Source organism: Dryobates pubescens, chromosome 13, assembly GCF_014839835.1.
Source record: "Dryobates pubescens isolate bDryPub1 chromosome 13, bDryPub1.pri, whole genome shotgun sequence".
Taxonomy (NCBI): domain Eukaryota; kingdom Metazoa; phylum Chordata; class Aves; order Piciformes; family Picidae; genus Dryobates; species Dryobates pubescens.
Window position 1 is genome coordinate 15,509,998 of NC_071624.1, and position 23,700 is coordinate 15,533,697.

General features: G+C 38.2%; 1 protein-coding gene across 8 annotated transcripts in view; it reads right to left on the minus strand.

Annotated features, from left to right (window-relative positions):
• Nucleotides 1–3,951: 3,951 nt before the first annotated feature.
• Nucleotides 3,952–23,700, minus strand: part of NLGN1 (neuroligin 1) — a 479,009-nt gene continuing 459,260 nt past the window's right edge. For 5 of the 8 annotated variants that reach the window (XM_054166806.1, XM_054166804.1, XM_054166810.1 and 2 more), the window contains 3 exons: nt 15,162–15,374; nt 9,667–10,456; nt 3,952–8,697 (listed from right to left, as the gene is read on the minus strand). In XM_054166806.1, the coding sequence (XP_054022781.1) occupies nt 7,875–8,697; nt 9,667–10,456; nt 15,162–15,374 (1,826 nt within the window). In that variant the 3' untranslated portion in view covers nt 3,952–7,874. The remainder of the gene's footprint in view (nt 8,698–9,666; nt 10,457–15,161; nt 15,375–23,700) is intronic. The other 3 variants (XM_054166811.1, XM_054166809.1, XM_054166807.1) reach the window with 1 other exon arrangement.

Consider the following 23,700-nt stretch of genomic DNA (forward strand, 5'->3'; position numbering starts at 1 on the left):
CAGCAATAACAATGTGAGAGGGCATGAGAAGAACAAAATTGCACTTATCACAGAAACAGCTAAAAAAATCCCAAACACTTGAAGTAAGAAAACAAACAAACCAACCACCAAATGAACAAACAAACAAAAATTCCCCCCTCCCCCCCCCCAAATCATACCTTAAAGGATTGAGAAAATACACTTCTGAATAAATGATGGATGAATTAGAGAGAATAAACTGCTCCCAGCAGTAGTCCATACTGAAGCAACTGAATAAAACCTGGGAGTTTCTAGTTTCAAAACAAAATCCCCGAACTGGATTGTAGAATGGAACTAGGAGAATCACAGGACTAATGAGGTCATACAACACAGTCCAAATTCTAGTAACCAAGTAGCCTTTTTAGGTTAAAGATAACCTGTATTGGTGAAAAAGGATTGCTTGGTGGTTTTGTGTGGGTTTTTTTTTTTCTTTTTATGTTAATGGAATTTCAAATACACAAACATTTCCAATGTTTTATTGAATCTGACAATATATGTTCCTCCTCCTGCCAAACACAGCAGAATTTGCAAGTCTTTTCCTGCTGCCTTGGTGTGCCTCAGAGCTACACTTGGGAATGTTTTTCTGGAGAAGTTTTCTTTCATGAATCCAACCCTGCCCCTTCCTCCTGGACAAGGAAAGAGGACAATTTCCAACCCAGCTCTTGCCTGTGGCAGTTAAAGTTGTATCCTTTCATAGGTTCTGATGAGCCTTCAGAGAATCAAGATAACCAAATGTACCTATGGAAAAAACCCCAAAACACAACAAAACAAACAAAACCCAAGAAAACCCAAAATCCCTAACTTGCAATTTTTTTTCTGCAACATTTTCTGATATTGGCTACTGAAATCATGACTCTTGAGAAGAAACAAATGCTTCCTGTTATCTTCATCTTCTATGAAGAGAAAAACATATTGATAAGTGTTAAAGAAAACTGGGTTTAACATGGGAATCTCTACTAGCTGGCCAAGAAAAATTGGGTTTGGATGTTACTTACTTTTTGTGTGTGTGTGTGTGTGAAGGTCCACATTTCCCACTGTCATGAAATTACTCTTATCCTTACCTGTAGGCACATGAGAGCAGACTACATTCATCTGCTTAATTAACCAAATTTCACCACTACACAGGACTCATCTTGTGAAAAATAGAAACCCAACACTGTACAACCGTGTCTCTGTCATCAATCAGTGCATGACTTCTGAAAATGTATTTGGTGAAGAACAAACCAGATACTATTTTTAGAGCCTTTCATATAGTATTGCTTCAAATTAGTGATGAATTTGTTTCTACAAATCAATGGATGAAAGAGGTACATTGTACATCTCAGTCTCCCAAACTGCCTTCTGCCAGAAGGCTCTGCCCCACTCCTCATTTTATTCCAGGGAAAGTTTGTATCAAGTATATTGCACTGGGTCTGGCCCATGACTGCTTTGCAGTTGTAAGTTATTTTTCTATCCTACATGCCTATGAGATACAACCACATTCCGTTCATGAGCCATGTGGCCACACTGACCCAGTGCTGAGGCCAAGCTCACATGACCTGCTGGCAAAGGTGTATTAGCTGTTTTTACAATATCACAGTGATATGTCTTTTGGGGAAGAATCTATCTGTATTTGGCCACTGAGCATGAGTACTTGAATGTACACATTCTCTTTGCAGAAAGGTGAATACCCAAAGATACACTTTCCTCTTTGCAGAAATACAGATGGATAAATAATTCAAGGAGGTCTGGAAATATCCAGAGGCTCTTAGAAGCCATGTTCATAGCAGTTTAACATTCACATGGCCCTCACAGGAGTGTCAATATTGTTGAAATTATCCTTCTTTCAGTGAAGTCAACAGCAAAATTCTCATTGCCTTCCACGGTAACCAAACTCACTACATGCAAAATTTGCCCTTGGCTTTCTTTCTTTCTTTCTTTCTTAATAATGTAGTCAAACTGTTATCAGCTCACACAGTCTTTCATGAACCTCTTGTTAATTGAGCATTAGTATTATCACCTCTGGTTGCCAGTATTATCAACTAATGTTTGAAAAGACGTTACTGGCTCTTACACCTGTAAAGCAGAAAACCTGAATACTGACTGCCCAACCCTGCAGACTCAAGAACTCCACACCTATATTTTTTAATGGCATCATTCTAAAGCTGATTTTCCAAATGCTGAGTGCCTGATGTTGCTGACATTGAGAGGGGAACATTCAAAGTCAGAGAAAATCCAGCTACTCTGTCCTGAAATTACCATAAGTGTGTGGCTCTGTGGTATGGCTCTTCCCTTTCAGACTGGCGCAGAGCAGAGCAGTCTCACAACTACTGTAAATTGTCATTGTGTCTAACATAGAGGTTAACCTATAGATTTGAGGATCAGAGGGAACAAACTGTTCCTTTTTTAAAAAAAAGAGATTTTAACATAAATCTTCCTATAGCATGGTAAGGGCTAAAAACTGCAGTCCAAACCTTTTCTTTGCATCAGGGTAATTAGGAGGGCTCGTTTTATTTTTTTAACGTATAAAGCTTTTCTCATCTGAATTTTGGACTTCGATGGAAGTAACTACAGGCACATTTTAAAGCATGTTTTAGTGCCTGATAATGTTCATAAATCAGGTAGTTATACTTGTAATAATTTCTGTGAGTGGGTGTTCATGTGCGTGAGAAGTTATGCAAAATCGGACGGAGCGATGAGCCATGATGAACATTAAAGGTCCGGAAGCAGATCGATAGCTGGTGTAAATTGTCAGGGCTTCATTGATTTCAATGGCCCTATGATAAATACTAATTCAGCTGGTGCTAAAAAAAATGTCATCTGCTGAGCATCTGATCAATAGAAGTGGGGAATGCAGAATGAGGTATAGGTGTTACCTCCACGCCGAGCACTTGCATTTACCTTTTGAATTAACTCTGCATGAGGCAAAAAGGTAAAATTTCCCAGTTTATTCATGTTTTCTGAAATCTATTCTGTTGGCTGGAATAGTGCATTGGGGTAGGCATGTGGAGAGAATGATGGAGAGGGCATTTTCTGTGACAAACAAAAGCTTGGACAGCTTTTACTGCTGCATGATACTTTTATCTTCAAATGAAAAAAAAAGAAAACATTTCAAGATACTGTATGAAAATCACTTGTACAAATTTGTTGCACTTCCAGGAGGTTTTTCATTCATCCCAGTGGCAAAGGAAGCTAAACTCAGAATAGGTTTTAATCCACAATTTACATACAATGCTTAAATTCCTTTTAGAAACTAAAGCTTATTACAGAAATGATCGTTTCCCCATGTGTATGAATTACTGAGGATTATATCAACAAAACGGAAAGAAGCCAGGTTGCGCATAAAAATCTGCACTTCCGAGGTGATTCTCAACAGCTTTTCCTAAACACTTTCCACCAGCTGAAGTTCATTACCTTCCTCTAACCATTTCCCATTTCACAAAGCTACGGTTTTACTGAATCTGTAAATAAGAAATGAATTATACAACAGCATTAACAGAACCTAAGAGAGAAGGGCCTTTGTGCACGGCTGGTGTTTACGCATTGATTCTGCTGCGTAGCTCTCTTGAACGCCTTATCAAATGCTGCTAATTTCTAGTCTGAATACAAATGTATTGATGTGCCAGAATTAAATCAAATTAGAATGTTTAGAATAAAAGCCCATTTGCTGTGTTACAAATTCCTCATATTTACTTGGAGGTCTCAGAAGTACGTCTTAATCTTATAGTGTTGCTATTTCCAATAGAAAAGGAGTTCTATGTTGTTGGAGAGAGACCTTTAGCTTACAGACTGGAAAAGGAAAAAAAAATAAAAAAGGCAGAACTGCTGCAACAGATATTTCAACAAGAGCTTTGAAAGAAAAATAACAAAACCTCTGCAGGGACTTTCCCATTAATCTAATTTATTTGGGAGTACTTTTTCAGAATAATAACTGAATTATCTAATGTTCGCTTACATTAAAAGCGATCATCTGTAACACTTCATTACTAGGAGAAAGGAGGGAAAAGAAGCTCATGTTTTAAACTAACACCACAGGAAAAACCCCAAGATCTTACAAACATCAAAGGAATGCCGTGATGTTTGACATCTTCCTATGAATTCAGCTGTTTCATCTCTTAGTGAAGCTGGTAACAGGAATTCTGTGCAGTGGTGTCTTTAAAGCTGTAACATGTTTATTCATTAGACCTCAAATCATGTCTGGGTGTTTTAATAACCAAAGTATCCAATAATTAAAGTCTTGTGACACAACAATCCATGTTTAGTACAGACAACAGAAACAACAACCACGTTTTGTTAGGGAACATGATATTCAGGTAGTTAATCCACGTCTTGCAAGTCTTCAGTGGGTGGTAGATACCACGTGTAACCAACTGAGATACCATTGAGCAAAATGCGGTTTTATCTGCTTTATTTCTCCTAGAAATGTCAGCACATCACATTATATTGCCTGTAATTTTAATAGATAAACGAGACAATGATTCCATTGTTTTCTTTTCTCAAAATGGTAGAATACATGTTCTTAAAAAGGTCTGCAAACATATTTACAAAAGTGTGAAAGCAATAAATGCAGGCTTCTTATACTGTTACTGATCTTCCAAAGACTGATTGATAGCCTAATTTTATTGGAAGTCTGGTCCAAGGATGATACAAGAAATTAAATACCGCACTCAGGTTTGCTTTCTTGTAGGCTACTGTGGAAAACAAATCAAACAGATAAGTATTTTGAAAAGAACAAACTTATAATACATGGAGATATTCCAAACCCATTTCCTACATTTTTATTGTGTTCCGACTATAAAACATCTCTGGGTCTCTCTTAATGTTGTGTGCAACCATGGGACACCATCTTACTTTTGGAAAGTCAGCTGCTGTAATGGAATTCTAAAGTAGCCACTAAAATAGCATTCACAGTATCTGCAGCACAGGAATGGAGGTTTTGCTTTTCAGACAGGAGTGATCAAATTTGTGTCATCGCCTTCATCTTTCACATTTTAAATACTGTTGGCTGACAGAAATAAAGTGTAGTGTCATGCTTGGTTTACCTAAATCATTTATTTTGTAACTAATAAAAGTAAACAATTACCAGATACTGTATATAGAGAGATATATAGAGATATATGGCCACAAATAAACTATAGTAGAAAGTTATTTTGGTTCTGATAAAGTTAAGAAAAGCACATAAAATCATATTTCATGAATATCTTGGTTTATGGCCATCGATTTTTTTTTGTTTGTTTGTTTTGTTTCATCAACATAGCAAAATACAATCTTCCTATTAAACAATAATTATCAGATGGCAGACAATTCTTTTTATTGGTTTACATTGGCAGGTCACAGTCTAAAAGCACAACCACATCAGGCAGAAATTGCACACAGACCGCCCTGGATTTTGAAGACTTTTTTAATGCTTCTACCAAAAAGTGCTTAATTTAAAAGTGGGGACTGTAGCAAGCACTAATTAAATGTATGGATTTTTATTTATTTATTTAAATAGCTAAATACAATGCCTGACACTGTAGGACTTTATTTTGCCTTCAGACTTAGTTTTAACATTTGTGCTTGATGTTAGCAAACACACTTTGAACTTCCTAGCAGTCGTTTGTGAAAATTCAATCATCCAATTAAAACCCAGGAGGTTTGTTGTTTTTTTTTCCCCCATCACAGAATACCACAGATTTATTTCAATGAGGCCTGTTCCTTGGTGATTTTTTTTTTTGGTGCTGATACTAGTGTTTTTAACTTATTCCTGAAACCTAGGGGAGATTTGCATGTAATACTAAGATAGCATACAGTCACAAGATCAGTACTTCTGTGAGAAATGGCTGTAGGTGGGACTGGCCCATAAATATGTAGTTGTAGAAGGCATGTTCCTGTCTTCAAAAACCAGACTGGTCTTAAGATATTACTCTTTATTTGAGACAGTTACCATTACTTCATTAAAAAATGACAAAACAGCAATAAACATTTTAGCTCTTTAATGAGCAAAGATCAGGTCTCTTAGCATTGGAATAATATTCGTTATCCAGATTATCTTTATTTCACTCAGTGGACCAGTAATATGGCCAAGAAGTACAAAGTAATTTTCCATCAAGTAGTATACAATTTTTTTTTGTGTGTGTAATAAGCTTCCATTCTTGAAAAAGAGTAACTGAAAAGAAATGTTTCTGTTACTGCAGTTAGTTTGTCAGAGAAAGTTCTTCGCATTATCTTACAAACTATCAAAATTGCTAGTAATTTGAAAAAATGTAAAAAAAAATCACATAACTTTAGTCTAATAGAAATATAGTACAGGTAAGAGAGAAAGTATTTATCAGGGATGTGCTCTTAAGTCCATCTCAATTGTTTCTTTTATATAAATGTACATCTGATTACATATACAAACATTTTGAAAGGACCGTGATATATAATTACTGGAAAGCAACAGGGGAATGAAAATCTTCTTGTGATTTTAGAACATTCATTTCAAATCACACAAACATATGTAGTACTTAGATCTCCAAATTTCCACTTACTGGCTCTCTCCCCATTCTCGCGTACCCTCTTTTCCTATCCTGTTGCCATCTGGTCTAGCGAATTCATTTGGATGGCAAAGCTCACGTATAGCAAAAAGGGAAGTCACTTTCTATTAAAGTATTGCAAGTAAACTTTGTAACATGCAACATGAGTTCAAACAAATAAACTGAAAGGTGTAATCAGAGCGGTAACGCTGGGGCATTTTTTATATCACAAAAGATCACTGCAATTAAACTTTTGGACACACTTTTACCTTACCAATTTGAACTAAATAGACTGTAACTTACTCACAGCAAATTATAAATCCTCCATCAAAGGAGATTCCATTGAAGTTATGTCAAAGTTAGAAATTGTTTAGGTGGAAAGGAAAAAGAACATTAATAAAACAATTATTCTTTCCACTTTTTTTTGGTCTGGGATTCATATCAGCAAGGTTTCACCACTGTATGCCTAGAATGCCACAAATACCTTGAAGAACCGTTGCAATTCCATCTGTTACTGAAGCTACCGTGAAATATTTTACTGTAATTACTTTTGCCCCTTTAAAAAACTTCTTTAGGTTGTGCCAATTGATGGAGAAAGCTTCTATTAAAAACTCCAATGGGATGAGAAGAATTTTAATTACGGCTTAATCAGCAGCACAGCCACCAAGCATATAAATTATCATGCACATCGTGCTAAAAATATCCAGATTCCTTTATTCCCACAACTTTTATACTGACAGCACTTATGTGATAATGTTGTACCTGCCAGGCTGTAAAACTTCTTTGACTGGCAGATTTCAGCATGAGCCCCTTTCTAAGGCCTTAACAGCATTGGTGCTTTGTGTACTTATTCAAATATGTAAATATGGTCTACACAAGAAAACAGGTCCCAAATAAAAACTGGTGAAAATTATCTGACATTCCATTAGTGTGTCCCTTGTGCATATTTATAGGTTTTTTTAAACATTTTTTTCAGTCATAGTTCTTTCCTGTTTGTGTTGCACATGCCTAATTCCATTACGTAACTTAAATCTTCACAAAATTAATACTTGAATGTGAATGAAAAAATATCATTCAGGACAACTGCTTCAAGCAATTGCAAACGGTTGGGTTTTTCTGGTTTGTTTTGTGGTTTTGTTTTCCTTTTCTTTATTTGGGTTTTTTTTTTGTTTCTTTCTTTCTTTCTTTCTTAAGTTCATTTGATATATGTACAATTCTTTTTTTTTTTTCCAAAACCCCAAAAGTTCTTGATATGTATATTCACATAATATTCCTCCATATTTAAATAGTAAGAGTCTTGTAGGTTGAAAGCCAAGTAATCTTCAGTAATATCACCTACTGTAATCCATCAAAAAATAAAGTTTGTTTCGTCTTGTCTGGCTATACCCTGGTTGTTGAGTGTGAATGGGGGTGGGGATGAGGATGGGGCAGAGTATTGTTCTGTCCTCCGGTAAATGTATTGAATGTGTGTAGGGGTTGAATCCCTGGTATAGTGTTGGGGATCATTGTGATGGTGTTGGGTGTCATTAAGGGAATATCATCAGGAGACCTTCTCATAGCAAGCGTGTAGTCTGGGGGACAGGCGGTCCTAAGAACCACCTCATGTGGATGGATGGACTCACATTCATGATCCAAGTCAGTGTGCTTCATTTGGAGGGACATTATCTCCTCTTCTTGTGCATGGGTAAGATCATTGGTATTAGTACGTTGTGGGCTACATCTCCTATGAACATCGTGTCTCCGCTTGTCTTTTTTGTAGTACAGTGCTGCAAAGGCCAAAATGTTCAGGAACAGCAAAGATGCACCGACTGCAATAGTAACACTCAATTCTGTAGAATAGTCCCTTTGATCCACTGAAAATGGGCTTGGCTGTTGTTTGGGGTCATCTTGCTTGGCTGTAGGAAAGGCTGAAGTAACAGAAACAGAATTTTTCCTTGTTGGTCTGAAAGTATTATCAGTTGATGGCACTTTAGTTGTGGTAGAGGTATACTGTGAAATGTCGTTAAGATTGTGCAGATGAGGTACCAGTTCCAACCACAGGTTCACTTTGTTGGCCCTATAGTGTTCTTTAACTCGTGGTTTTAATCCAATGTGAAGATACAGTTGGTCTTTCTGAGAATATCTGGTCCATGCTACTTCTTCAAAACGATTCGGTTTTGTATGGATGAATTTTGTGTCTTGCGGCACTGGTTGATTTGGGTCACTGAAGAAAAAAGAAAAGAGAATCTTCAATATTACAAAGGATTTCAAAAGGAATTATAAAATTACCATAATTAAGATTTTATACTCGATGTTTAAGTCTGCCTTTGGACAGAGCAAAGTGATATTTCCTAAAATTAGTAGCTTTAATAACCTTGATTAGAAACAGCATTATGCAAACGAACCTTTCTTTCAGATAGACCCCAGGGACTTCCCCAGTTCCCCAAAACGTCAGTACCTCTCACCCTGAAATCTTTTGCTGCTGAGAACAGATTTCCAGCAATGTGATAATGCAGACAAAATGTGAATGAACACTAAGCTTTGCTTTTCCTTTTTATTCACATAAAGCTGATCATTTCAGCTCATATGCAGTATCTGTAGCCTTCCAGAGGTGAAAGACCATGACAAGGTAGGACTCAGCATAACACATCATGACTCAGAGTCCAATGGCTAAAGGTAGAAAAGTGTTTTCAACTACCAGTGAAAGAAGAAGTAATAAAAATAACAAAACTTTTCAAGTTTGAAGTCACAAATTTTATGAACAGAAATGTCCATTTAAAACAAAATATGTTATTAAAATAACCTGCATGATACTAGATGCAACATTTATGTCATTATCCGTCTCATGGGATGAAAATAGCGGTGCTGGGGCACAGTCAATTACTAATGAAACCATTTTTAATGCTTAGTTTTATACTTTTCAGAGGATCCCTTAATTGGTTTTGGGTGCAAAAATCTTTCTTTTGCTTTCTTCATGCTAAATGTTCACACAGATATTTTTTTCCCCCTCTTTCTACTAGAATGTGTGAGAGAGCTGAAAGACATTACAATAAACATAAATATCCAACCCAGTTCTTAATCTCTTCTCAATCCTGCAAGTACAGAGGCACTGCCAAGGGAGATACCTAAGGGAAAGCATCGTGTTGTTACGCCCTGAGTTTGTATACGGGACTATTCATTATCTGGTACTCACCCAGTTTTTGCAAAGTTTGTCCAGTATGTCATCACCACTGCACTTAGCATGACATCATTTTTGGAGAAATTGCAAGGAAATAATTCAGTAGGACCAATCATGGGGATTCCTAGGACATAAGGAACCTCATCTCCATGGGCTGCATCTGCCCATGCAGGTACCTGATCTGTCTGGCAATGATGGTAGAAGGCATAGAAATATGTAGGCGATCCAAAATTGGAGTGAAGATCTGCTGTAGCCACTGCTGGTGCAACCCACTGGTGATCAGTAAAGAGAGCCAGCAGAGTTTTCCTTCTGGTCTCGGGATTGTGTCGATCTGCCCAGTCTGTGTACATAAATTTAATAGTTTCCCTCAATATGTCTTTGCCTTCAGGGTATCCATATAAGTTATCGACAAAATTAGAAACTGCAAAGTCAAAATCACTTGCTGATATGCCATCTTCACTATCCACAATATTTTCAACAAATTTTAACCCTTCCCCTTGGTTAACTCCCAACATGATGTCGTAATTGAGGAATTCTCCTTGTTCCATCAATATCTGCGGATCGTCTGGTATCACATCGCCATCAATGACTGGTCCAAAGGCTATATGGTATCTTGCTGGTTGAATGTCCTGGTCGACAAGTTCTCTATAAGGCTTCTTCTGCAGACATTCGACCAATTCTACAGTGTCTGACATGTTGCAACCAACTTTTGTAGCCAACATCCTGGCGTATTTTGCAGGCTGAAAACTAACTGCCCAGCTGGAGAGAGCTGTTCCGCTTTGAGCTATTGCTCTTTGAAAAAGTCCTGTGGGGAGAAATATTTAAAAACTACTGAAGTGACCTTGAAGCAGATACATACTTGAAAGATTCAAAGGAGTTCTTTGAAACAATAGAAAATTTTAACAGAAGAGATACTTGAAGCTTACTAGTACTTAAATACGCAAGATGGTGAGATCTGACTGTCACTGTCTCTACAGCTAGTGTATACAAAATAAATGTAGTATGTGCAGAAATTGAAAGAAATGATTCTACCTCAGTATAGTTCAGCTGAAGAAAATGTTTTTTAAAAGAAACTCAGGAAGAAAAAAGCCAAGGATAACACTATTACCTTGAAAGAAATCCCTGAAGTTAAGGCAATTGGGAAGCTGGAGGAAAAGGCAACAAGTCTCTGCGTTGGGCTGAATTTACAGATCTTGTTCAAGCCATTGGAGGCTTGCATACATCTATGTGTTAAAGATACTTAATGTACTGCTTTTTAATGTTTTCTTTGGGGTTCAACTTGGTTTGAGAGGTGCAGTGCTTTTGAATTGTGTATCATAGCAAAAGTTTATACTCTGGTGTAACGGATGAGAAGGTAGCAGGCAGCAATTAAATGTCTAAGTGCCTAAGAGTCAAAGTCCTTTCTGTAAAGGTATTTTTAATGAAGGTTTGTCGTGATCAGACATAAAAAGGGAAATGATATGTTTTACACTATTCAGCTTTGTAAGTCAAAGATTTAAACATATGTTCAGGTATTCATTTAAGGGAGTGAGACAATCTGATGTTGCATGTAAACCTGTGGCGAATCCCAAAGACTTCAGTGCAATTAATTTGAATTTATGCTGATTTAACTAGCACTCTGGACCAGGAATTCTACTCAGAGAAATAACAAAATATGCTTAAACTGATGCTCTCTCCCTTCTGTAAGAATTTTTCAGTGTATCACAGATGAAAGCTTCACTCCCTTGTACGCAATTAATCCATCCAAATGTTTTGCTACTGACTTCAACACAATCAAAACTCCACCCTTGCTCCAACACTTCTTGTGCTTCCTTTGTGTTGAGGCTTTCCCTGATCCATTTGGAGAACGCAGTTCAGGTTCTGAAAGCGATTTTGATTCTGAACCTTGGGTAAAATAATGCTCATCTCCAATATCAGAAACTTAGGCTATATTTAGGTAACTGTGACTTCTCTCTCTCTTTTTAAATTTTTCTTATTTTTATTGCATTTTCCTGATGGGGCATCCAGTTAATTTCCATAGCACACCTATGGCATTGATTACTGGAAAATGTTTTATACTGGACCCTACCTCCTGTTGCTCACTGAGAGTAACACAAAATGGTCTACAGCATCTGCAAATTATGCTGATTTAAGATATAGAGGTCAAAATTTGGTTTTATTTATGCTGATAGGCACCTGGTGTAATTCCTCTGACTTCAGTGGAGTTGCTTAGAGACTGGTGACATCTGGCCTCAACACACTTAATTTTGCCAAGACTTCATCTTTGGTCCAGTGACTGATGAATAGCTGGGAACTCCCACTAAAGGAACCAGAGTTAAGCTTACCTCAGAATGTTATTCCAATAACACAAAAGATGGCTTTTACTTTGATAAATAACATATTTCCATAGATTTAAAAAAAAAAAACACTTTCCACAGCATGTAAATCAAGTCAGACACGTGCCTTTACAACCTCTATTGCAGTGGCAGATCCTGCACACTCAGAAGTGAGTTGGAATCAGTTGCTGGCAGGAGGCAGTTTACAAGCTTCTGAGGAATTTTAAAATCATTCTAGGCTGTATCAGGTCCAATCCAAAAGTCTTAAAATCAGATACGTGCAGAGATTGAAATAAGTAAACTCAAGCTTCTCCCTAAATTTATGAGAACTCATATCCAAGTTATTATTTCCTTGTAAGATATGAGTAAAAAATATGAAAGAACTTGAGCTATAAAGCAGGTAAAAAAATATTTGCATGTTTACAAGGTCAGATACTGAGCTAGTATAAATCAGCTCAAAGTCAGTGGAATTACCACAGAGGATCCAGGCACTGTAATAAATGTAACTGAATGACAAAACTGAATGCTTACAAAGATGTATTTCATGATACTTCATAATGTTTCCTTTTTTTGCATATTGTGTAAATCTATTTTTATTGCTTTATTGAATGTCTCTGAACAAGGGCAGAAAGTGTAAGCTATGGACTAAGGAAACACTGATGTAAAGACCATGGCTTGCTAAGTGCTACACAAACATTAAATGCTGGATTAAGCAGAAGTGGACAAGTCCTCTAGCCATAAATTTATCTTAGCAAATGAAACTAAACATCACTCCTTCTGCTGAAAAATGTTTATGGAAATATTCCATAATATTCCGTGATCTACTGGAAGGTGTCCTTGCCCATGGCTGAGGTTTTGGTACTAGATGATCTCTAAGGTTCCTTCCAACCCACACCATGTGAATTCTATGATACTCCTCCTCCCAGACCACTTGATGAAAAATAAACAACAGAATGCAAACTTTCATTCTGTTACTTAGTTCCTGGCAGAAATTGGTATCACATAGGATGGAGAACTATATTTTTATCTGATAATGTGTATACTTCTTACAGTTTATCAGCTTTGGACTGATGGAAAGAAGATTTTAATGCTCAGTGGATCATATCACTTTGTGACTCCTATTCCAGGTGTCACCAAAGTAAATAATAACAATTTACACATATTCATCTACATCTTCAGATCTTTTTCTGAAGACAGGCACTGCTCTGCCCATTGGCAGATGGGCAACTATGAACAGCACCATCTTGAAAACGGCTGAATGATTCCTCTTGGCTACCAAGGAACCCTCTCAAACGGATATGAAGGAAGCAGAGTATTTGAATATACACTTTATGAAGCAGACTGGTTAAAGACATGAAACAAAATGTTTTTAGAATATGTTAAGATATTTGAAAACTTGAAATAACTTTTTCTTCTTTGAAGCTGACCAATTCTAATGCTGTTGTTTGGGGGTGGGTGTGTGTGTGTGTGTGTGTGTGTTTGGTTTTTTTAATGGCAGGTCTAACCATCTCCAGATGAAATGTAAAATATCTGTGGCACATTCTTCTGCTTAAGCCAAATTTCAGTAAAGCATGCTGTTGCTTTCTTGTGAAACAAAGCCTCAAAAATTTAGTTTTACAATTGGATTTTAAGTCAAGTCCTCTTCACTCCCCTCCCAAATCCTTTGATGTGCTATGCTGGCAAATTACTGCCTCAGGTTCCCCAAACCAATTCTGCTCCTGGCAGAATTCTGGCTGTGTGTCAGAATATGACAGATTACTGTCCAGATATTGTACATGTGGCATTTTGCATTAATGTCATGTTACATCAAGAAGATCAAGATAAGATTGTGAGAGTTAGAGAAGGATAAACCAGGTCTCCTCATTCAACTTTAAGCTAAATCTCTATGACAAAAACCTAGTTTTGTGAGTTCTGATGAAAAAAGGCAGTGCTGTGTGACCCCTCAGAGTCCAGTGTGAGGTAATGCTGATGTTTTGCTCCTATAGGCCAGTTTATAAATCTGTCCTATTTAACTGCAAGTAGTTACAGAAAGAGAAAAGGTTATGATAAAACCCCAAATTGTGTAAATAGACTAAAATGTAAGCCACAGTATATTTTGCAGTAGACTTTTCTTGTAAACACTGTATTTTTATCTCATTTAAAATAGTATAAGGGCCTGATGTAAAGAATGTGCCACTTCTATTGATGTCAGTGGGCTCTGCATCACGCCTGTGAGTAAATGCAGCTCATTTAATGTCTGTGGAAATATTTTTTTATGATTGGCCAATTAGACCCCCATGGAGAAACAGCAACATAAATTAGTGGAAGATTGTATGCACAGGGCACAATGTGGTGTCCCTGGTGAAACTCCAATGCAGATAAAAATGTGTGAAAACAGTGAGACAAAAAGTAACGTGATCAATAAGCAATAGCCATGCACATGAGAAGAACTGTATGGCATTGTGGGGCAAAAATCACAGGAAAAAAAATGGGTCCCTCAAACAGCATGTTTGTAACTTCCTGCTGTCTGCCTCAACTAGAGAGAAAGGGTGTTAGTTGTGGGAGAGGAAAAAACATAAGAGAAGAAAATCCATTTGCAACTCGGATGCTTTGACAATTTTGGATCGTGCATGCAAAACATTCAACCATTCTTTTATTAGATGACAGCAAGAGAAGTTCATGCAGTTTCACACAAAAGATTTCTGAACTAGGTACTTGTTTCCTTCACAAAAATAATTGTTTTAAGCATTTCAGCTGTTAGCCTAAAAAAAAAACCAAACAAAAAAAAGAAACTCTGCCACTTCAGTTTTCTTCAAATTCTGCTCCTTAAGAGAAACTAAACAAGCCTTTTGTGACTGCCTGAATATAGATGACCTCATCTACTGTGAGTATGACTGACTGGTTTTTTCCAAAAGCCACCCTTAGGTGGGAAAGAAAAGAGACAAAAATGATGCACCAAGAAAATGCTGTTCAGAAGCCTGCTATAAAGTGTTTCTACAAAGCTCCCCAGGAAAAAGAAGAAAGTGACCCAAAATTTAAACATGCACGGAAGAGCTGTGGGAGAAGGCAGCTTGTGCAGCCTTTAAAAAGTTTGCCTAGAATTGAGCTGAACTCAAGAGTTCATAGGAACAAAGAGAATATACAGAGCATCACATAGTACTAATGGTGGTGGCATGCAGACACCAAAATTGTCAAAATTTGCAACCTGCATAATACCTTTGGTTGAATTGCTCCAACGGTTACCTTCAGAATAATGGGATAAAGTCAACAGATTGACGCATGAACCGCCCGCACCGGATCCAAAAACTGTTATTCTTAATGGGTCACCACCAAAGAACCCAATGTTTTCACTAGTCCATCGCAAAGCTTGGATTAGATCAAGGAGGCCATAGTTTCCTTTTGCTGCCTGGTCCCCAGTGCTCAAAAAACCTGTGAATACAAATGAAAAAGGAAAGGGTTAGCGAGTGCTCTTCTGAGTAATACTGTTGCAATCTTCTCAGTGAAATTTCAGGTGCATATGCCATTAGATACTATGCCACTGTATAACTTTCCATATGCACTGGACAACAATTTGCATTTTTGCACTCTTCCTGAAACAATTTTTTTTTGTATTCACTCTTTCCCCCATGATACATTAATGGCAAGAAGATGAAGATACATCCCAAAGTATTGGTCAAAGTTCTAACAGGTCACACTGTTTACTCCCCAAATCTTCCTGTTGATTGGACTAAATTTCAGAGTAAAGGTTTAGCAAACGTGCTGCAGTCATTTTGTAAGTGATATAGTCAACGGTGCGCTGCACTTCTGTGCTTAGACACAGCCAGAAGTTTTGCGTGTACCTGAAAGGCAATGGTCACACTGCTCTGCAGACTGTGGTTATGTCCTGGCAATCTTTCCCTTTTTTCACCCCCCCAAATAGAATTGTTCAACAAGCCAGGCTGAACAATGTGAGTCGTTCTCATATCCCTGAGCTCCATCTCATAGTCATAAACCTGACTTAATTGAATCTACATTAAATGAATAAAGACAATTTAAACTGTTTCCATGACCCTTTAACATAAAAATTGTAAGAGGTCAGGGGTAATGCAGAGAGCACAGGGATTGCTCCCTCTTATTAAACAGCAGAATGTGTCAGGTGCAGGAGCACTTCACTCCCAGCAGTACCCTTGTATTTAGCATTGCTGTTACTCTTGTCATTAGAACCTACTGACTCTAAAAAGCGGACAATAGAAACTTTGAAGGAGGTCTCTGTTGCTAAAAGACATGGCTTTGCTTTCAGATCCCATTTGTTGACATTTCCAATTTTCTCCCCTAATAAACAAATGTTTAAATAATACCAGCACTATGAAGTACCCCAGCACCCCTTTTGTATATCAAACTGATTTAATGCTCGCTAAATCCCCACTAGAACTGTTTTCTAGTACATGCTTAGTAGAGAACTGCAACCATTGCAGGAATTATTTCCACATTAACACTAGTTAGGAGACACTAGTGAATCTCCTAGTCCTGTTGAAGTTCTACAGATTTAACTCTCTGGAGTGCAGATAGCCTACTGAAAAGGAGTTTACAGTAGTTTTTCAGACAAATGTCTCTCAGAGGAGTCCTATTGTTTCATTATGACAATACAGACCTAATGTACCAATGGTGAGTTGCTCCAAAACCAGCTTTGGAGACATTTCTAAGAAGATGTGTGAGCATACATTCTAAAGTAAGGCTTTAGCACAGATAGGTGCATGTCTGTATCCATATTCATATTAAAATATGTCATCAGTTCACTCCTAAAGAGGAAACAGCCTCAAGTTGTGCCAGGAGAGGTTCAGGTTGGATAATAGGAAAAAATGATTGACTGAAAGAGTGGTCAGGCATTGAAACAGGCTGCCTAGGGAAGTAGTACAGTCACCATCCCTGGAGGTATTCAAAAAACATTTGGATATGGCACTTCTGGACATGGTTTAATCGCCATGGTGGTGTCAGGTCGATGGTTGGACTCAATCTCCGAGGTGTTTTCCAACCAAAACAATTCTATGATTCTGATTTGACTTCAGATGGCAAGCTTGCACTTGGTATTCTGCCATTTGTGTAAACATTTACACTAACAGACCCTCTTTGCTGTAGGCTGCACTGAAAGCTAATTGGCCTTGCTGCCTCTGTAGTTGAGCTATGCTTTGTTTAGGGTGAGCAGCTTTGTTCATCTAGGTCAATCCTGATTTTTGTTACCATGGAGAGGGAACAGAAAAGTGGCATAAGGTGCCAGGCCAGCAATTCTCCCGCTTCCAGACCTAATGTACCAAGCTTAATGGACATACTTCATTCACTGTAGCTGTAGTAAATTGTTGCTCTGATACTAGACTTTGAAATAACCACTATTCGACAACTAAAACCTGCCACATTTACTATTTAACTGCACAAAAAAGCATTAGTGCCATAGAAGGACATGCCACCTTGGTAGTTAAGGAAAGCCCAAAAAGGAAGTCATAAATACAAATAATTTATTCTCATTTTACTATTACAGCTCAGTACTGAGTTGAGATGAATGTGAGGTTATTTTACTCTGTTTCATTATCTTTTGCTTTCTTCTGTTTATCCAGAGTGCATGCCTATGTGAAAAGATGGCCCCACTACAATCCTTCCTGCACAGCACTTGTGCTCCAGTAAAATGTTGCTCCCCCATAAACAGTTTTTAAGGACACAGAGAGGTTGTATCTTTGAATCTACAATAGCAAATCTATCAACAGCTTCCTAACCAGTCTCACAGCTTCTGTCAGCCTGCTTGGAGTTGAGGGATGGCACCGGTGATGGTAACAAAATTAAAATGTAGGAATTTATGGGAACTACAGGATCCTGTGGCTGCACATGCTGAGAAAGTCTTCCCCTTCCTTTCCCTAAGTGTAGGGCTGTGGAAAATCACTGGCAAATCAGTTCATCATATTAAGCACATAAGTGACTGCCCAGATTTAAGGGATTAGAGGAATGATTGACAATGGCAGACCTCAAAACACAGGCAGCAATGAGATGAGAGCAGCTAGAGCAGTTACCAAAAATTGTGCCCTAAACAAGTCCCTCTTTGCTTTTTTCCCCTTTCCCTGGCTTGCAGATTCCCTTAGCCTGGACAAGGAACTGCTCTCAGCAAAGCTGCAGAGTTGATTAAAAAACATTCTGTAGATTTCTCAAAGTGATTCCAAGATATTTATTTATTAGGGAAATAGCTGCTAGGGATATAGCTAAGATGCAGTGATTGCCCTGAAGGAAAACAAATGCTAGCACTCAAACATTCTGAAAAAGTTGTTTCCTATAGTCTGTATAATATACAGCAACAAGGGAAGCAAGTAAGGCTTTGCCTGGAAAAGCAACAGATTAAAATAATAGGTAAAGCCTCAGGGCAATCCGCTGCTATTAAATGAGTTCACATCAAGCCCTGAAGCTTGGTGGGGAAATGGGAAATCCTTGGGTAACTGTTAATACACTGCTTTTAAAGAATTGTTGTGAAAAGGATCTTGAGAGCAAAAGAGGCTATGTCTCCTGTTGCTGTGCCTCCTGTTGCCTTCAGTTCAGGAAACATGCCAGGAGGGGGAGCTTTCAGTTTATTGAAAAAAAAAAAAAAAAAGAAAGAAAGAAAGAAAGAAAAGAGAGAAAGAGAGAGAGAGGGGAAAGGGAAGTATTAGTAATATTCTCCTCATTCATCTCTATTAGACAAACTATGACTTGTGTCCAGAGCAACAGCTCTGATGCAAAAAGAAATATCTCACGCCTCCTCAGCAAGAGCCATGTTGGCTGACTTCCATATCTACACAAGATGGATGATTATTGATGTTGACTTTCATGACATGAAACATTTCTATCTCATTTTTCAGAGCCATAAGAAGCCTGTTAATATCGCCACCTGTTCGTGCCTTTCTTTTTCATATGCAGTAGTATCAGCTGGGCTTAGAAACATTCAGAATGTCATGAATCAGAGCTAGGACTGATAAAACAGATGAGGTTTTTCTTTCCATTTCATAGGGTTTTTTCTTTTCCAAGCAAGAAGTCCATTAATACACTTAAACTCATCTTACTAAACACCCGTAGAGAAATGCTTTAACACACAGCATCATAGTCAGTCTGTAGGTCTGTGGGTGTAAGTACTTATTCCTATTTATCACTCAGATAAAATAGAGATTGCAACCTTATGTTTTGTCTTTATCCCAAGAGGAGCTTTCAGTACGCAATTAATACGGCTCCCATGAGTTTCTATGCGTTCCTACGACACCAGCATCACACCATCTAGGTATAAAGCTAGCAGTGTTGAGCCACAGGGGGGAACCTGCTTGTGCTGGAAAGGGCTTGTGCGTCTGAAAGCTTGTCTGTGTTTAAACTGTATCAGCAAGTCTATTAAAATGTATTATCCCTTCCTGAAAATACCATCTTATTATTATCCTTGGATAGTCATCTCCCCAAGAGCACTGCTATCATATGCTATCACCTTTTGCCCTTGTGAAAAAGGTGAATGAGTCTTTATTTTAGTCATTCCAGGAAGACATCTACAAAAAAACTTATTTTTGCATTATTCTCCAAAAAGGTCAGATTGAGCTAATTTTATTCCATAATTAAGTCCTTCTACTGGAAATATCCCAATCATTAGCTGAACAATTGCTATTTTATATTCTGAATGGAGAGGTTATCTCTTCTTTTATCTCTTCCTAAGGAGCAGACTCTAATAGAATTATGGAAGAAAGGATGTGGTCTTTTGTGAATTTAAGAATGAGATTTATTAGGCTCATTTGGACCATTTCTCTGTTACATGTCCCTTAGACAAATAGGCAGAGTGTGCCACAACCAGGCCCTCCATTTTGTGCTAAGATAAATTTTAATGCTTTATAGGCTTATCATATAATAAGTAATGGGCAATGCTTGCTATCCAGATTTGTGTGTGTTTCATTTTTTTTTTCCTAATGTGATTCCAGCATTTTTGAAGAGTAAATAAATTAATAGAGTTGAGAAATTCAAAATAATTTGTTGAAAACCTTGGTAGATTAAATTACTTTAAGCTGTGGCCTGATTTGAACATTCATAGTAATGCAGAAGGCAAGGCCAAGACGGCATTTTTCCTAATGTAAAGGACTGCCACAGTCTGATGATATAGTTTCAGACAAAGCACAGGCTGGTGGCTACTAAAGTGCCACTTCACAGCACAGAGAACCAAACCTTCCCCTCTGACAAGTTCTGTCCACATAACTGTTTCATAACCCAGCAATCTTTGTGGCTGGATGAAAGTAAGGGGCAGAATGTCTTGCTGGACAAAAAAAAAAAACAAACAAAAAAAACCCTGCCTGCAAGAAAAGAGACAGCAACAAATGCTATTCTAAAAATAAAGCCCAAGAGATTATGAAAACTAGTATGATGTGCTTAAAGGCTTGGTATGACGTGCTTAAAGGCCTTTGTGTGTGTGTGTGTGTGTCTTCCAAAAAGTCTGTATCACTGAAAGCAGTAACACTTAGGACTTTAATATTACCCAGCTGTTTAGGCATGTGCTAGACTAATTTAGCTATGTTTCCAATTGCAATTCCCCATGCAGTCAAATGTCATCTTCTATTTTCTTAAAAGCAAATGTTAAATTGTACAAGGATAACTGCATCCCTGCACAGGGGAAGCATACAGGACCTATTTTGAGGGAAGACTTTATATTCCCTCCGGATTGCAAGTTCCTTGGTTAGGACTTTAGTTTGACACCCTCTATTAATATTGAATGATAATTGCCATGTACAGAAAATTTCAGTTGCCCTTTAAACTTCTCCCGACTCAGTTAGAAATGTGAGCAAGATAAGCAAATTTAAAGTGCTGTGGTTAAACTTAAAGAGCACATTTGTTTTCATCTTAGACATCTCTCTTGAATCCGCATCAGCTAACTAGTCTGAATGAATTACGTGGGCAGCATCACTGTGAGCATTAATGTATATGTGATATTCATGAAGCAGAGGATACTGCTCCTTGCTTTGCTGACCAGCACATCCTAATATTAATAGCATATTTTAGTAATGGATAAGGGATAAGGTGACTAAAAGGACTAGGAACTTGCATAAGGAAGATGTAGGAGAATATAAACTAGTCAGTGCAAGATGTTGCAGCCCTCTGCAGTATGCTGCTGCTCAAGAATAAGATAAGCAAGACTTTGGATAATGCAGCACAGTCAGGAGCTTGGTACCAAATTAATTTAATATATGGGAAAAAAAGGAACTGTGAGATTAGCCAAGTGTCTGTCTGTTTCTATAGCTTTCTATCACATACATATTAGCAATAAAATTAATGATTTCAGAAGTAGAGGATTTTAGCTTAATTCCAGAAGTACAAAGCATCATGCTACCCCATTAGGCAGTTTTCCTGGCTGTTTAATTTAGGTGAGACCCTGCATTTAGATACAGATTTTATCTTAATTTTCTGTATAGAAGATAAATTAATGTCAGAATCTTTGCAGGTGGACATGCTGTGCTTTTAAACAATTAGAAGACAAATGTTCTGTTGCTAAATATTTGTTAGCAGATGTACATTGTCAGGTTGGATAGGGCTCTGAGCAACCTGATTTAGCTGATGATGTCTCTACTCCCTGAAGGGTGGTTGGACTAGATGACCTTTAAAGGTCCCTTCCAGCCCAAAACATTTATGATTCTTCAAGTCTATACATTATATGTATATATTTGCAAACTACTCACTTTTCATATAGTAAGGTTATCTGACTGGTCACATAAATTGCTCAAAATCTTCTGTTTTTCTAATGTCATACCATAAACTTTATAAATTAAAGACATAGCTTCCATACAAACACTCTGTGCTAATTTTTTTCAGCCCCAAACTCTTGCATTTCTGCAAGTTCTCACTACCAAAAGAGCTGAATGTGCCATATAACACTGGTCAGAGCAATGGGAGGACCAGGAAGGGTTCTGATATGAGGCCAGTTTAATTACAAATGGTTTAGAGGTATGGGATGTGGGGGAACTTTTTCATGCAAAGGCTCTTCCAGCATGGAAATCCACCCACTCAATATGGTTGATTTGAAAAGAACACCTCAGAAACCACTAAGTTCTTTGTGTGTTGTTCTCCCCACTATTCACATAACCTCACTCACTCAGTAAAAAAACAGCTGTGAAACAGCTCAACTATTTAACTGCTTTAATTAGACTGTGCTACTGTAACAACAGTACCTCAAGGTTAAGTGTCTGAACAAGAAACTGTACTGCAAGTAAAGTGAAGCAGCTGCAGTAATTCATTAACTTACTGAACTCTAAAGTGGGGCATCTGTAAGGCAGAGTTGCTTACAAATACCTACAGTACCAAGTTCACTGGCCACTGCTGTTGCCCCAGCAGTTATCCCAATTCACTTCACCAAAAAAAAAAATATCTGTAGAACTGAATCAGTAAACACAAGAATTTTTAACTATATCCTTTGGCATTTTGAGAGTGTACATCTGGAAGCATGCATTGCCTGCACCTAAGGAGGAATAACCTCCTCCAGCAGGAGGTTAGGGGTTGACCTGCTGTAAAAACAGTTCCACAGAGAAGGACCTGGGAGTCCTGATGGACAAGAAGTTCACCATAAGCCAGCCATATGCTCTCGTGGCTAAGAAGAGAAATGGTTTCCTGGGGTGCATTAAGAGTGTGACCAGCAGGTGGAGGGAGGTACTCTGCCCTTGTGAGGCCGCATCTAGAGCACTGTGTCCAGTTGCGGACTCCCCAGTTCAAGAGAGACTGGAGAGAGTCCAGTGGAGATTACAAAGACGGTTAGGGGACTGGAGCATCTCTCTGAAATGGAAAGGCTCAGAACCCTGGTGCTGTTTAGCCTGGACAAGAGAAGACCGAGAAGAGACAAAATGCTAATAATTATCTGAAGGGCAGGTGTCAAGAGACTGAGACCTGACTCATTTTAGTGGTGCCCAGTGATAGGACAAGGAGCAATGGGCACAAACTATAACATGGGAAGGTCCACTTAGACCTAAGAAAAAACTTCTTTACTTTAGGATGCTGGAGCCCTAGAGCAGGCTGCCTAGAGAGGTTGTGGAATCTCCTTCTCCAGAGACTTTCAAAGCCCACACAGCTGCAATCTTGGGCAGCCTGATCTACGTGAATGTGCTTTAGCAGGGTGGTTGGACTAGATGATCTTCAGAGGTCCCTTCCAATCCCTACCATCCTGTGATTTTGTGAAAAATGTGTGATCAGCCTACAAAAGGCTGGCTTTTGCTTGTGGCTCTTTGAAACAACGATGTTTTCACCTCTTTGTATTTTACTTAATTTCTTCTCCCATGAAAGGCAAAACAAAGTGAAAACTGCCAAGTTGCAGAAGTCCCTTACTACTGTTTCCATCACTTAGACTAAAAAAAGAGTCAAGTATCTCACAGCAGAGCACTTCACTCCGTTGTCAAAGGTGCATTGGCACAACTTCACTGGGTACAGTGCAGCCCCAAAGCAGGCTAACCCTCAGACTTGATCGAAAACACAAGCTCTCTTTCACAGGCTAGATCAAAGTCCTTTAAATGAGAAAAAAAAGTCCAGATAGAGTCAGAGTTTTTCCTATCCTGAAAAGATTATCATCAATGGGCTGCCTGGGGAGGTGGTGTAGTCACCATCATTGGAGGTGTTCAGGAGGAGACTTGATGGGGTGCTTGGTGCCATGGTTTAGTTGTTTAGGTGGTTTGGATTGGTTGATGGGTTGGACGTGATGATCTTGAAGGTCTCTTCCAGCCTGGTCTGGTCTATTCTATTCTATTCTATTCAACCATTACAGAGGAAA